Raw genomic sequence first — 15,629 nt, 5'->3', positions numbered from 1 at the left:
GGAGAAAGGACCACCATAACTGGAGAAGGGCAATTCAGGATTGATCTGTCATGAACTCACCATGGTAGTCCTAGTGCTACTCCAGATTCCTTCTTTAATAGCCTCCTTCTTAGCTTATGCCTAAAGTTGCCTTTGTACTGACAGCACCAAACCTCTGAATATTACAGTACACTTCACTTCAGTCAGGATTACCCAGGCAATTAATGTAAGCCTAATGAAACTTAATGGCAGTAACAACTGCTTAGTGGGTATAGGACTCTACTTCAATGGGATTCCATTAGGTGCTTAGCTCTGTATGTGTCTCAATCTCACACTGATTCTGTCTGTTCCTTTAACAGCTGTCAGTTCCCTTAGCTGTCGTGTGCAGCAAGTCTATGAGGTGCTTTACCACCGCCTGAGTCAATCTTCCCACACCAATTACATGCTGACCTAGCACTCTGGGACTCTTGCAGCTGTCCCTGCCACCAAGGCTGGGGAGCAGGTAGTAAGCTGTATTCCTATCACAGGACAGAGAATGTCCACTCCATGGGTCTTCACAGTAAGGTGACACACGTGCTACATCTCTGAAAATCCCAGATAGTAACGTTAAAGTTAAAACGGTGTCTTCTAGTAATTGGTAATTCCACTTGTTGGGACAAAAGACCATTCACCAACAATTAGCAATAGTAACAACAACGATACTGCCTCTTACATAGCGTTTTCCATCCATAGATCTCAAACTGCTTTACAGGAGAAGGCAAATATTGCCATTTTACAGATACAAAACAGAGGAGCAGAGGGGTGAAATGACTTACCCAAGGACACACAGCAAGTCAGTGACAGAGCAAGGAATACAGCCCAAGTCTCCTGACTCCCCTCTACACTGTCCTGTCCCTGGGACCATATTGTCAGTTCAAGATTCCATTTACCAAACATCCAAGTTAAACAAACAACAAGAAGCCAGAGGCAGTTGCAAATTTTGTTGATAACAGTTGTGTTAAACAATATACTCAGTAACTCACCACTGCTGTTTTTCCTGCCAGTGCTATCAAAAATGCCAGATGGAACTTTCACAATACTGCTTCCCCACACAGGTGGTTCTGCTGAACTATGAGGTTCTGCACTCTGCTGATGCTTTTCACCAGTACCACCAACCTCTAGAGTAAGAAAAACCCATCTTTAATTATGCTGTCTAAACAAATAAGTTGATCTGCATTGTTTTGGAAGATACATTTTAGACAAAATGTACAAGCTGTTTTCTTCTTAGTACAGTGCCCACAGATGCCAATCCTTCTAGGCACTGAGCATTTCTTGCAATTAATTCAATACATTCCACAGTCTGCAGGATTTGCCTCTATAAGAACAGCTTTTCTCTCACCAGCTGCACTGTGTGGATGAAGTATTGCAGGCGGCATACAGCAAAAGAGGGAACAAACGTTCTCAGACCTTCATATATGGATTTTGTATAAGTGATTATATTATTGTGAACAGCAATAATTGCTTCACAAGTCAAGAGCAGGTGCACACAAATTATGCCTATAACTACAGTTTAATATGTTCAAAAAGAAAAAAATAGATGGTTCTTCAAACTACAGTCTACAGAAAACTAAGAAAAGGACCCATAAAACCAAGAGACAATTAGGTTCTTCACTTGTATTGTGCCTTGGTATCATTCTTAGCATAGACAACATCAGCCATTGTTCTGAGGCACTCTGACACTGAAAGACAACTGCAATACCTAAGTGTGACATCAAGTTACCTTGGACCTATATGGTAGGCTTCCATGCAAAGCATGGCTAAGCACAGGACAGGGAGCTAGTATAAAGATTCTAGAGCTCACTAACTCAGATTCCATCCATGTTAGTACTACTACGACTAATTTGTACTATTGTAGCATCAGAGACCGCAGCTGAAATTAGGGCCCCATTGTGCTACACCTTTACAAACGCATAGTAAGAGGCAGACACTGCAGTGAAGAGCTTAAAATCTAAGTAGACAAGACAGAAAACTGAGTTCTCCAAGGTCACAAAGCAGGTCAATGACAGAAATGGGACTAGAACCCAGGTCTCTTAAATTCTACTCCATTGACCAATCCAGGGGACCACATCATGAGCAAATCATTTAGCTTCAGTATTTAGGGAACAACTACTTGCCTTGGGTGTTGTGAGGATTAATGTTTATAAAGCAACTTTGAAGATGAAAGGCAATATTAGTTTTAAGAAGTGGGCTATCGATTCTAGTCTTACACAGAATAATGTAGAAGGTTATCATGCTAGATATCAAGGCCTGGTCTACACTACAGAGTTAGGTTGATGTAAGACAGCTCATGTTGACCTTATTATGTCAGTGTCTACACTACAGCCTTGCTCCTACCAATGTAAGTGCCCTCCTACACCGACATCATAACTCCACCTCCATGGGAGGCATAGGACTTATGTTGGTGTAATCAGGACGATACACTGCGGGCTACCTACATTGGCTGGAACCATGAAATTGACAAGGAACCTGGGCTTACAGATGGGGCCGTCACCCCAGAGCAGGTCAGGGGCTCTAGCTAGAGCTCAGCTGCCACCCGGGCTCCCAGCAGAGAGCCAGAGGGGAGGAAGGCAGCCGGGCTCCTGGTGGGCATGTAGCTGAGAGCCCAGGCTCTCAGCCCTCCACACTGCCCCTCTTAAGTCAGTGGAAGCACTCCTGCTGAGGATGTGTACCACCAACAGAAGGGCAGTGCGGACACGAACCACTGCAGTGGCTGTAAATTGACCTAACATAGATCAACTTAAGTTTGTAGTGTAGACATGCCCTAAGTATATCCATCAACACTGATAAGCACTTATATACCAACGTGAATGGTCTAGAAGCTTTATAAAGAACAATGGAGCCTTGGTCAAGTCACACACATTCTGCCATGGCATCTCCATTTTATCGAATATGGCAGCTTTAAATATATTTCTTTTTAAAATGAATTTAGTGCTGGTGGGAACTGTCAGATTGATAATCCTGATGTTCTCTGCTCACAAAGCAGAGTAACATGACAATGACAGCACAAACTTAACTATTATTGGAGGTATATCAATGGGTAAGACTCCTGGGGGAGGGATAGCTCAGTGGTTTGAGCATTGGCCTGCTAAACCCACAGTTGTGAGTTCAATCCTTGCAGGGGCCATTTAGGGATCTGAGGCAAAAATTGGGGATTGGTCCCGCTTTGAGCGGGGGGTTGGACTAGATGACCTCCTGAGGTCCCTTCCAACCCTGACAGTCTATGATTCTAGTCTATGATAATATTTCAGTCTCATTTCAGTTGTTGGGTTTAGTACAGAGGTACTGAGCGGTATTGGTAGGCTGGGATATACAAGAGGTTAGACTAGACGATTTGGGAATCCTTCTGGCCTTAAATTCTATGACTATGAGTAAGGCTAAGATTCTGTCATGGTTATTTTTAGTAAAGGTCATGGACAGGTCATGGGCAATAAACAAAAATTCACGGAAGCCGTGACCTGTCTGTGACTTTTGCTGCTGCGGCTCCATGGTTTCCCCCACCACCATGGTGGCTGGGAGCTTTGGGGTTCCCCCTCAGCCCATGGCAGCTGGGAGCTGCAGGGTGACCATATTTCCCAAAGAGAAAATGAGACACCCAAGCCGCTCGCCTGAGGCGTCCCCCTCTCGCCATGCGAGGCTGTCGCCTGTCGCTGGAACCCTGAGGAGGGCCCCCTCAGGAATCTGTCACCTGTTGCTGGAACTTTTCAGGACCCCTATCTCTTGTCGCTGCTGTCTCCTTTCGCTGAAACCCTGCCAGGGTCCCACTGGCTGTCAGCTCCAGAGTCCTGAGAGCCCCTGGGGCTCAAACAGATATCATGACCTCCATGACATAAACGTAGCCTTAACTATGAGCCCTGACACAGGGTGAAACCAGAGGAATCATATCCACACCCATGCTGTGCTTTGCTTCTCTGCAGAAGAGAGTGCCAAATGTGATTTAGGAACTGGACTTAGGCCACAGAAGAGTTAATTAACAAATGGTTGTTTGTGGTCATTACTGACACGGATTGGATTCAAGCCAGCAACTCAGATATGATATAGCTATACTTTATTTCCTATCCAAGGGATCAATTAAACAAGAAAGAATAATAAAAGACAATCATGTGGTGACTGTAATTTTGTGAATGTTTTAAATGGATTGGACAAATTTAAAAGAAACCCCTATCAATGTATATCTAAATACTTGACCTCCTGTTAGGTCTTCCATTTTACAAGAAGAAGCTTTTTCTGCTAGTGTCTCAGCTGCAAGAAGATTATCTCCATCATCCCTTATGAGTTCATCCTTGGATCCATAGCCTTGGTCTGATTGACCCCCTGTTGAAAAGAATACAAGCAAGTAGTCTAACAGTTTTCTGTTTTAAACTGAGAAATTCTGTTGCATGTTATTAACATATTTAAGTGCAACTTGTTTGTGCTACATCTAGTTTTTGCTAAAAAAGAAATTGAGTCAGGAGATCACCAATGCCTAGCACACAAAACACACACACAGTATTGAACTGGTAATGGTAAAAGCAGAAAACAATAGCAAAGACAGGAATGAAAAAGCCTATTTTAGGTTTAATAGTCTATTTGCTACAATATACTACAGTATAGTACACTCTCAATATGACTTGTACACTACAGAATTTGCTAAGTGCATCCCCACCAGTATGCTATGGTAGCTCATTTGAAAGGCAGGTTCTCGAGGGATGACTGAAATTTTATACACTGCATGAACCAGAACCAAACGCCACAGAAACCAGACAATCACTCTGCTCTGGAATGAACTCTCAGAAAAATGACAACACACAGTATATCACCTGGGCGTGCACACTTTTCACAAAGCCATCAGTCCTAACCCTCAAAGGAAATCTGCACAACACTTTCAAAAGACGAGCCTGGGAGCTTAAATTTGTAACTTTGCTAGACACTAAAAACCATGGTCACTGAAAGACACTGGATGTAGGGCTTATTACAACAACCTGTAACCCACTACCCACTTTCTGTTCTAGACTACAGGCATGTTAATGGGCCACTCCACCTTGAATGGTCCCTTATAATATATATGCTAACTACCTATGCTAAACTCTGTGTCTGATCTTGTGTTTAGCTTGACATACTCAGCACCTTTTCCAGGCCTGAAGAAAAGATCTGAAGAAAAGACCTCGAAAGCTGGTCTCTCTCACTAACAAAAGTTGGTCCAATAAAAAAAAAAAAAAAAGATATTACCTCACCCACCTTGTTACTATAAAGTGTTCAGCCTAGACAGCTCGTCAACTTTACAGAAACCCAAAACTCAGCTATCATAACATCTGTGCTCTTTTTGCACCCAAAAAGGAACTTTTATGATGGAAATAGTGTTAACGGAGAACAGATGGGACTCATTCCATAGCATAACATACAGCATGTTGAGATCTATTTCCTAAACCTGCTTATTAGCAAGTCTTTGGATACATGAGCTTGTTTCAAAACACAGAGGTACAATGCAAATTACCCTCAAGTACCAAAGAAATTTCGTACGGCTCCTTAGTTACAAAGCTGAACAACAAACTTGCTCTGAATGCCTGATATAAGACTATACCTATCATGTTATCTCCATAGAACATACATGGAGAATAGCATTGATAAGAGTTAAAAAGCCTAAGTCACTAACAATGAATGTATGTTTTGCATCTATTCTACAAGCAACTTGATAAGTAAGAACGTTAGACATCCTTTGATCTTTATTTTCTTCTATCACCACTTTAGCCATGTAGAAATCTCCCCCCACACCCTCCTTGCACATAAGTGAAAATATCCTATCAATAAATGGGAAATTTACCTGCAGCAGTAACACTCAAAAGGAAGAATTAATGCACATGTGCATCCAAGGCTTCACACCATACAAGTCTGCACCCCACACCATGACAGTCAAGGACAAATGCAGCACCAAGAGAGCGCAGAGCAAGAAGCAGAGTAACAAAGAGCAGAGAGAAGGAAAATTCAGTCATCTAGACAAGTACATCAGGTACAGCTCAGGAATCAGTCTCAAGTTCTCTTTAAAGGAAGATTCAAGATATTAATAAATGAAAAAGGGTATGCGACAACCATATGCACAATAGGTCCTGTGATGCACGAATATATAGGAGGTTTAGTTGAATGTATGGTCTGGGGTATAATCAGATTTACAGTAAGGAAGAACTGTAACCTGTCACCTCAGGTAATTTTCTGGGGGTGAATTATTTCATCCTAATTTGTCTGTTAGAGTACACACCATATTAAGTGCAGAGCTTCTCTCTGGCTTTTCAAAAGTATTTCCAGTCTCAAGCACTCTCCCAAAGATTATATGTATGATAAAGTTCAGATAATTTACAATTTTAATTCTGAAGTTCTGCAAACCATGGTAGCAGTTTGCAAAGGGTAATTTGAAAAGTATGCACTACAGTGATCAAACATACATACCAGATTCTGGAATTTTAATTACCCTCAATTAATATTAAAGAGAGATTTGAAAACAATGGTCTCCAGTTATGTCTGAGCAACTTTTTCACCCTCACTTGTAAACACAAATGAGAGTTTACACACAAAGTTTATTTTAGTCCAGTAGATTTTATCATTAGTGTGCATGAGTAATTGCCAGCAAGAATTGCTAATGCTCATAATTAAAGGCTTGGAGATTTCTCTTAAAAAAAAAAACTGTCACAAAATTAAAATATGGACCATGTGACTGCTTCACCAGCAATACAAGTACAAAAAATAAGTTTAAAGAGTTAGTCATTCTGCCATGGTTTACTCTACATTGAGCATGGAGTACCAATGTGCAATAAAGAGGAATATCCTGCAACTACTGTATATTTCCTTTTCTACAAGTATATTCAGCCATTCATATCGCACAACCTCAGGAAGAGGGGGAAAGTGTTTAAGGGGAAAAGAATCAGCAGGAGAGGACAGAGAAGTTTGCTGTCGGTGGAACTGTTAGTAGTGAAACCCAGCAGACTCTAGTACCTGTGCTATAGTGATTATCAATGGAATCAAGCCTGACTAAGTCTCTGACGAAGAGTGTGTGCTCCCCACTGTTAGCATCATTAGAGCTATCCACGCTACCATGGCTCACCGTGTCCCCATCACTTCCACCCGTGGCATTCCGAGGAGCTAGAGATATGAACAAGAGCCAGTTAGTAAAGAAAAGGTTTGAAAACTTGTCAAACTTTAAATAAAGTCAATCAAACCTTTCCAGCTCACACAGATACTTACAGTTCCATAAATATAATTAAGCTATAGAGTAAGAGATCAAAGCAATTTAGTTCTCAGTGCGAGACATCCCCTCATACCACTGAGCATGAACTTGGCAGCAGTCATTTTTCTGCACTTGAGAAAAACATTCCTGACTTGGAAGCATTTAGAACACACACACACACACACACACACACACACACAATATATCACACTTGCAGCAGTCGTTAGCATGCACATCCTACCCTAGTTCAGCAGAAGAGAGCCTATTTCAGTCACTATTTATACATTACCTGATATCACAGACACCTGTGAGCTCCTTGTTGCTTTTTTTAGGCATTGCCGAAATTGTGCTACACCACGGACCACATTCTGTACCTTCGTCCACAGAAAGATACCACTGCGGTTACTGCTAGGCCAATGACTCTCCAAAACTGCCTGCAAAATCAAAGGCATTATGGTAGTAACTGCTTAGTCAGTAAGCTTTCCCTCTCTCACCCTCTACAGAAAAACTGCTCTCTTTTAAGATGTGAAATGCAAACATTTTAAAACTGGATTTTTTTTAAAAGCCCTTCTCCCCTGGTCTCAAGGTTGTACACAGAGCACCAGTCTTGAATGGCTAACATTCGATTGTGAAAAGCATGATTTAAATAGACCATGGAATGCATATTTGTTATTTACAATGCAGTACCAACAAGAGCCCCACTAAGCCCTCTGCTCCCATGGACTTCAGCTGGAGTGGTTTACTTGCACTGAGACATTCCCGCTCAGCTTCTGCTACTTTGAGAGATCCACAACTGCACCCTTCACCAAAAAAGGAGGTCAGCAATTCTACCTGAAGTGTCACAGAATTAGGAGACAGCAGACTGGTGTCCACAGAGTTACAACGTACAATTTGACCCGACTATTTGTGTATTGGGGGGAGCGGAGGGGGAGGGGGGTAAGAGGAGAAAAGGTTACTGCCAGGTGTCTACTCCCAGCTTCACCACCTCTTCGATCCCCCATCCTCAGCCATATACCCTAATTATGGTCCTGTTCCAAGACTTAAGTATGGTAAAAATTGGAAGAGACCGCAGTTAAATTTCAACAGCATATTTGGTTAACCAGCTCAGACAGAGAACTCTCAGACATATATACATACAGAAAAATGTAAAAAGTGATATAAGCACAGAGCCATGAAAATAAGTAAATTTTAAGTCTGTGTATCCAGCAAGCCCAATCAGGTAGCCAGCCAATAAACAAAGCAAGAAGATTGACATGAAAACCATTCAAGATTATCAGCCTCCACAATGCATCTGAGGAAGACACGACAAAGACAATGAGAGTGACAACAATGACAAGTAAGTGACTGCTTACCTGCCCCAGCTTCATTAAGAGATCTCTTACCTTGTTGTAATAACCATAGGTGATCGCATTTGGCTGTACTCCAGCATTTTTCATTTCAAATAGGACTCTCACAGCCTGAACAGGATGACCACAAAGTCCGCAGAGCTGCATTACAACTCTATAGCACACCTGATAAGATTGAGAAACCATAATATGGTCAATTTTAAGGAACATTCTGAAGCGAATTAGGCACCAAAACATGACCTAGTTTACAAGTGTTGAAGTCCACAAGAGAGAAAAGGCACACAAAAGCAACTATTCAATATAGAATCCTCAACGGCCAGGAGATGGAGCACAAGTTAATCAGTAAGACAGTCATGATGGCGTCAGGGAACACTGCTAAGGATACTCACATTTACTCCATTATACATATCTGATTCCCAGATGGAAGAGAACAAATTATAGGGAAAGCTATTTTCAAGTTAAGGATTATCCTGCTTCAGATGTGAGTAACACAAAAATGTAAAACATTTTAAAAATATGTATCATCATCATCCTTTAAATTTACCATGGCTTCAGACTTCAATAAATTATTGTTTTTGTGCCTTTTAAAATTTGGTGTGTGAGAATCTGTATGCCCAAAGTCACAAACATATCTACCCCCATTAAATTCAATCCATGCCCTGAAGGGTCGCCCCTTCACTAAAAGGAGATAGTAAAATTATCTTTGCACAACGCTTATTTCTGTGCAAAGCTACAGAATACTAGCCACTGTTACCAAAAATCAATCACTGAATTCTAAAACTGGTCATATTTAGTGGTTTTAGAGAAATTAGTGAAAATAACTTTCAAAATGTTATTTTATGGTAAATTACAGCCTGTTGAGAAACAATCTCATTTCACACTGAAACACAAAGCAAGAAAATAGCAAAAAAGCAATGATTGTTTTTGCACAGAAACCTTTCTGAACAGTGAAATCAATCCACATTTATGTTAAATATGATGCGAGAGTAAGGGTAAGAGCAAAAATAGTATGTGAATCTCTCACCAAAGAGCAAGTAGAGCACAGGCAACCTCAGTACTAGTTTCCCCACACTGTCCTACCAAGGTGCCTCAACCCTGGATCAGGAGGGAGAGAAACCGTCTCTATGCCCATTAAATCTCTGGGTTTCTCTAATGAGGCACAGTATGAGGTTACTAGTTAATGCAACTGTGGAAGTGGTTTTTGTGAATGGATACTTGTCCACTGGGAATGTACTGAGACCATTAGTCTCATTTCAAGTAGGCCAAGTAGCAGTCACAGAATAATTTCTAGTTCAAATTCAACTCAGATCAGTAGTTCCTATATGCCTGGAGATAAGAGGCTTTAGATCAAGGGACTTTTTCAATATATTCACCTCTGAGCCATCCAGAATAGTACTAGTCTATTTTACAGCCATGTCTGACATGTTGGTCACACTTTCTACATAGTTTACTTCAAACAGCAAATTTAAAAACATTCAAAGTGTACATTTTAGTGAGAACAGCCCACTGTTATTTGAAATAGCCTGGTTTTAAGTTACTTCATAAATAGACATTTGAGGACAAAACAAACACACACTCAACTGTAACCAGTACTGCCCTGTAGAATAAATTCTACATTGGACAGCAACAGATGCTCCCAATACATTTACAACCTGAAAATATAGTCATATTTACAAGAGCTATATGATGCTATTTTCAAGATGGCTCGCTCTGGCAGAATCCTAGGTGGATGGTTGATGCTTTCTGCACCAATAATCTCAGGAGGGGTGATAACCCTCACCCTCCAATTTATGGCACAACTGCCTTTGCTAGCATGCTAGTGTTGAAAATTGATTTTAATTTCCAGCTTCCCAAACTAACTGCAGCTTTCAGCACGTTATTTCAATATGCCTTTATATTAAAAAAAAAAAAAAAAAAGGTTTAAAAACAAAAGTTGTAAGGTAGGTAGCAAGCTTGAACTTTACTTATTCTTAGAAGTGAAACATTAACAGTTGATGATTAACATGTTCTTGTACCTGAATTCCCATTGAATAGGCGCGGGCTTTTTTTTCCCCCTTTGTACTTGCCTCATCTAGTGGTTCCACTTCCGTTTTCCTCATTTTAATAAGAATGTCATATGCCTGTTGCAGAGCTTTGACTTTGGGATGGGAAACTCTGATGTAGGCTGGCAGACAAATGAACCATAGACTATAACAGTGACTGAAGAGGCACTTAGCCCACAGTGGTGGGTTTGTGTAATACTTTTTGGCTAATTTATGGGCTGTTTTTATCTCCTGTAAAAGGCAGAAAACAAAAAGGATATAAACACACACAAAATATAGAACAGCTTGAATTTGGAGGATAAATTTCTTTTAAACAGATACTAGCTTTTTTAAAACGGGATGCTGCAGCTCATTACCCTAGAGGAAACCATGCAAACATGAACGTTAAACTGTATTTCTCAGAGTCTTCCTTCTGTAGAGCTCTTCATAAGATAATCATGGAGAAGAGAATGCATACTAATCCCACTGCAATTCTGCTCCAACCTTCTTTGTTATAGCATGTATTATACCATAAACACCAACACATGTCTGGCTCTGAAGTACAGCCTTAGGTACAGGAAGCACTGCCTCTAAATTCATATTTATTTTGATTCGTTCCTCTACACATACATCTGTTTTCAAAGTTACAATATCTATTATTTAAACACCACACTAACAATTCTACCCAACACCTACGTAGTTTTTGATGCTCACACACTATATTATATAAAGGCAGTGCTAGTTAAAAACTAACCTGTTTTGTCCTCTTTGCCATGAGTGCTGGACTATTTGAAATGTTCCCTCCAGCTGGGTGCCTGTTGAACGAAAGCTTGAGCTCCTGTGGCCTGTCGAAGAGCTCAAAATCTAGTCTTGGGAAGTTTTTATAGCTATAAAAAAAAGTTAAGTGTCATATTTAAATTTCCAAATCTCCAAATGTTCTGCTCCAACCTTATATACTTAGTGCAAAGGCCTTCTACCTGCAAGCTGAAGGCTTCAGCACACTGAGATCAAATAATGTTTTGTAAAGATCCCACAAAATGGGAGTGAGTGGAAGGACAGGAAGGCTCTTCCAGTTGAGAGAAGGTTAGGGAGAAGACATCAGAAGGACTCCCCTTTGATCCATGAGCCCAGCAGAGACAGGAGACCAGTGAGTCAACAAGTGGCTAGCAGAGTCAGGTGAGAGAAGCTGGAAGCAGGAGCAACCCTGAAACCTCCAAACATTTCACAGGGCAGGGAAGACAGAAGAATTAGGCATCTCCTGCCACAGATCCTTCCACAGGACTGGGGGTGGCAGAATAGCCACAGTGGGAGGAAAGGGGCAGGTTCTACCACCATTTGGACCCGTGGGATGCAGTTAAAGAGCACAGGGCATCCACAGGGACAGATCCCCTGCCAGTAGTCTCTGGTGTGTATTCACAGCAGGGGCTCAGTGATCCTGTGCAGTTTCACTAGCTACCCTGACTGAAACAGGCATACTCCACTGCAGTTGGTGTGATATGCACACAGCACCAGCAGGGGAGGAAAACATGGAACATATATAGGGAAATGTAATTAGAAATAAGGATTCCCAGGTGGTGATCAGTAGCTGGTATTTAAAAGAAGAAAAAAAACCGAAAAACTACTATCAGATTGCAGAAACTGACCAGAATTCAAGTTGTCAGTGTCCTTTTTATACCTAAAATACTGCAAGTTTAGGTAAGGGCTTAAAGCAAGATGCAATAGCTATGTGCGGTCATGTTTGAAGTGATAAGTCCCTCTTCACTTGACTCATCAGTTTTCTAGAGCCTCAGCACCTTTGTTAATTTGCAATATACCTGTACTTAGGTGCTCGGGCCTGTCCATCATCAGGGGGAGGTTCTGGTGGCATTATAAACACTGTGTGTTCACTCTTCTGTGACTCATCAAGCTCAATTAACCGTGTATCTTCTGCAGAATCTACATCAACCTGCAAATTAGTATCAGGACAAAACACCAGGTTCAACATTAATAATAGTTCTTCTACATATTCAAACTCCACTCCCACTCACATTATATTTTCACTTCTACTTTGCAATCAGAAACCCCTGAAAACAAATATAAAGGAGACATGTACCTTCTCTCCCTTTTCTGTTCCTTTATCAGGAAAAAGCTAGAAAGACGAAAAAGTTAGAGTTAGAGCTTCTTGTAAAACAAAAAACTAAGTATTTTTACATATACATATTTTCATTGAAGTTGTTTCCTCTACTGTGCCACCAAGATGATCAAATTACACCGTCATATTACTTTGAATGCAAATAATCTCCATTACAAATACTCCTTCCTTTTACTGAAAGCTAAAGGAGCAGGCTGTCTCAACAAGCTTCAGGTTGGTCACGTGAGCAAACTAAATAAGCAATCCTAATTCTAGAAAAAGAAACTTTGCTTCCTTTAATTTAGTTTAGGGTTATATTATCTCCAAGAAAACAGTGTCTTCCTACCATACAATACATTAATTCAATAGTTAGGAGCAAAAGATTCATTCCAGGATCCTAAAAAATTGAGCCAGAAACCAAGACACTACCAAAACCAAGATACTATTTTAATAAAAAGCACACACACACACAGGTAAATAAATGCCTTAATTATTGATCATCTAGTTTATTGTAAATTATGCACTTGGCCTTTAACAGATTAAGATATACCAAATCACTGTCCATTTGGACTGGAATTACACCCTGGGAACGGATTACATTTTGAACATGGATGGGACTTGGAAATTATTCCAAAACCATCTATATAGCACCAGTTGCATTTACAGACAAGATGGAAAGGTCCCTACCCCATCAAGACCAACTACACAGACACCACACATAAAAAAGAAATATGTTGGGAGGAAGGGATGCAAAAACGAAAAAAGTCTGAGCAGTTGTGTTTGGCACACATGTTGCTACTTTATAAATACATGTACATTCTAATGACAGCTAAATGAAAATTTGGGGGTGAAGCATGACAAGTGGAGTGGATGATTAGGGATTAGAGACTGACTGATACAGGTGAATATTTAGAATGCACTTGATAGAGGTATGAGAGGAGCAAGGTGGAGATGGCATGCCATGTACTCAGAGCAGTCTCCGTTTTTCTTTACATGAATCACTGAAATGTGTAGCTTTTAACTGGAGAAGTTATGGGAGCCCACTGCAAGTTTCCAACACTAACCAAAAATAAGATGAACATGCAACAAGATGAAGGGGAAAATGACTCTGAATGATAACTGCAGCGAACTCCATTATCTTACAACAGCTGCTGCTGCTCCACTTTTTATGACTAAAAGCCACAGACATTAAGGCACAATTAACAGCAGCACATAAATACTTTAAAAAAAAAAAAGAATGAAATACAATTGTTCACCTTTTCTATACAGTCATCAAAAAATGCCAGGCTGGTATCCTTGTCACTCACAAAACTGCACTCTTCTATGAAGCGGCTAAATATCTGTGTTTTGGTTAGAAGCATGTAGAACTTTGTGTAGGCACGGTCTCTACTTTTTAAAAATCCTGGTTAAAAAAAATTTAGAAAAACTAAATACTAGTTTTAAGATGAAGCCTCAAAAGAAACAGTCAACAACAACAAAGTCACATTTGTCTGCAGTGTTTCACCTGTCAATTGTTATACTAACACATAAAATCACTTAAATTTCAAGGAGTTGCTTTGTCTATTTTTTTTTAAATAAAGTTTGCTTACTTTGCATTAGACAGTACATGGTGGATAGTCACTTACACCATTTCCCAATATAATTAGTTTCCTGGGTTTGTGTACTTCTTTCACACAGCAAGAAAGGAGACAAAAAAAATTCACATAAAAACATAAGAAAAAGTGACTGTAAAAGGTCACAAAAATGTATGGGTTCTCAGGGGCAGATGTAGGATTGGAAAGTTTTTTAGAACTTTTTTCAAGTGTCCCATTAACTATCTCCATTAAGAACTTTTCTCAACTCTGTCAAAACAGCAGCCTATCTGAAGTCTACACAACCAGAATGAATTGAGGGGAGTCAGTTGGTGTTCCTTATATTCTTAACCTTTTCCCCCCTCAAAGTTTTCTATTCTTACCCTGTGTAGAATTAAGAACACTTTCATTTATTCTCTGTGTTATCAGGCCACTAGGGCTTGGCTTCTAAGAGCATTTATTCTCAATACAAGTTGCAAAGTTTCTATAATCCCAAGAGCTGCCTTAAATAAATGTGCACACCAGAGATAATGTCACATTATTGAGAGATGATTTTGTCAGACCTTCAACAATAGCAAGACCTGCAGTTACATTAGCAGAACGGCCACGTTACAACACACAGATGCTATTTATTACTGACCAGCTTTACTTATATTTTAATCAAATTACAACGTTTAAAAGATTCAAAATAACTTAAAAGGGCAAGATTCTGCTTTCAGATGTGATGTTAATGTGAAACATGTGCTAATTAAACTGCATTTAAGCTTTTCAGAGCACAGGCCATGTCCACCAATGCATTTGGACAGCACCTAGCATAACAACATCCTGACCCTCACTGGGCCTTTGGGCACTATTATAATAATCACCACAACACCAACCCTGCCCTCGATGTGATCCAGGACAGCCTCACCTTGAAGGTCAAACAAGGAATCAGCAGCAGTAGTTTTATTTGAAGGTGCCTGAGTAATTGGCTTGAGGAATGTTCTGTACCCCTTTAAAATAGACGCCATGAAGCGCAGAAAAGCCTCTTGGATCTCCATCTCAAGTTCTGTCATCTTCTTCTGCCAAGAGAAATCTGCCTCTATAGGCGTCATCTCCACTGCAGAGCCGTCTTGGGTCTTTCTGTGAACTAGAAACAGGAGCAAAGGGAAAGTGAGCTTTATTACGGATGACATTAAAACAAATTATCCTAGGAACACCCAAGACAGATTTTTCTTTCCTTTTATACTTAGCATTCCCGAAAGTAGTAAGAATAACAATACAGGAAACTAAGGCCTTATCTACACTATGAAATTAGGTTGCATTTATAGAAGTCGGTTTTGTAGAAAGTGTTTTTATACAGTCGATTGTGTGTGTACCCACACAAATGCT

General features: G+C 40.3%; 1 protein-coding gene across 8 annotated transcripts in view; it reads right to left on the bottom strand.

The window, feature by feature from the left end:
* The window catches only part of DENND4C (DENN domain containing 4C), a 117,981-nt gene that overhangs the window by 27,422 nt on the left and 74,930 nt on the right, over positions 1-15,629 (bottom strand). For 7 of the 8 annotated variants that reach the window (XM_048849614.2, XM_048849616.2, XM_075128821.1 and 4 more), the window contains 11 exons: positions 15,169-15,387; positions 13,944-14,089; positions 12,670-12,705; positions 12,392-12,522; positions 11,332-11,464; positions 10,623-10,829; positions 8,593-8,721; positions 7,500-7,644; positions 6,979-7,125; positions 4,204-4,329; positions 1,002-1,136 (listed from right to left, as the gene is read on the bottom strand). In XM_048849614.2, the coding sequence (XP_048705571.2) occupies positions 1,002-1,136; positions 4,204-4,329; positions 6,979-7,125; positions 7,500-7,644; positions 8,593-8,721; positions 10,623-10,829; positions 11,332-11,464; positions 12,392-12,522; positions 12,670-12,705; positions 13,944-14,089; positions 15,169-15,387 (1,554 nt within the window). The remainder of the gene's footprint in view (positions 1-1,001; positions 1,137-4,203; positions 4,330-6,978; positions 7,126-7,499; positions 7,645-8,592; positions 8,722-10,622; positions 10,830-11,331; positions 11,465-12,391; positions 12,523-12,669; positions 12,706-13,943; positions 14,090-15,168; positions 15,388-15,629) is intronic. The other variant, XM_075128823.1, reaches the window with a different exon arrangement.

The sequence above is a fragment of the Caretta caretta genome, chromosome 5, assembly GCF_965140235.1.
Source record: "Caretta caretta isolate rCarCar2 chromosome 5, rCarCar1.hap1, whole genome shotgun sequence".
NCBI lineage: Eukaryota > Metazoa > Chordata > Testudines > Cheloniidae > Caretta > Caretta caretta.
The sequence above is the reverse complement of the archived record's forward strand: the minus strand, read 5'-3'. Positions and strand labels throughout refer to the sequence as shown.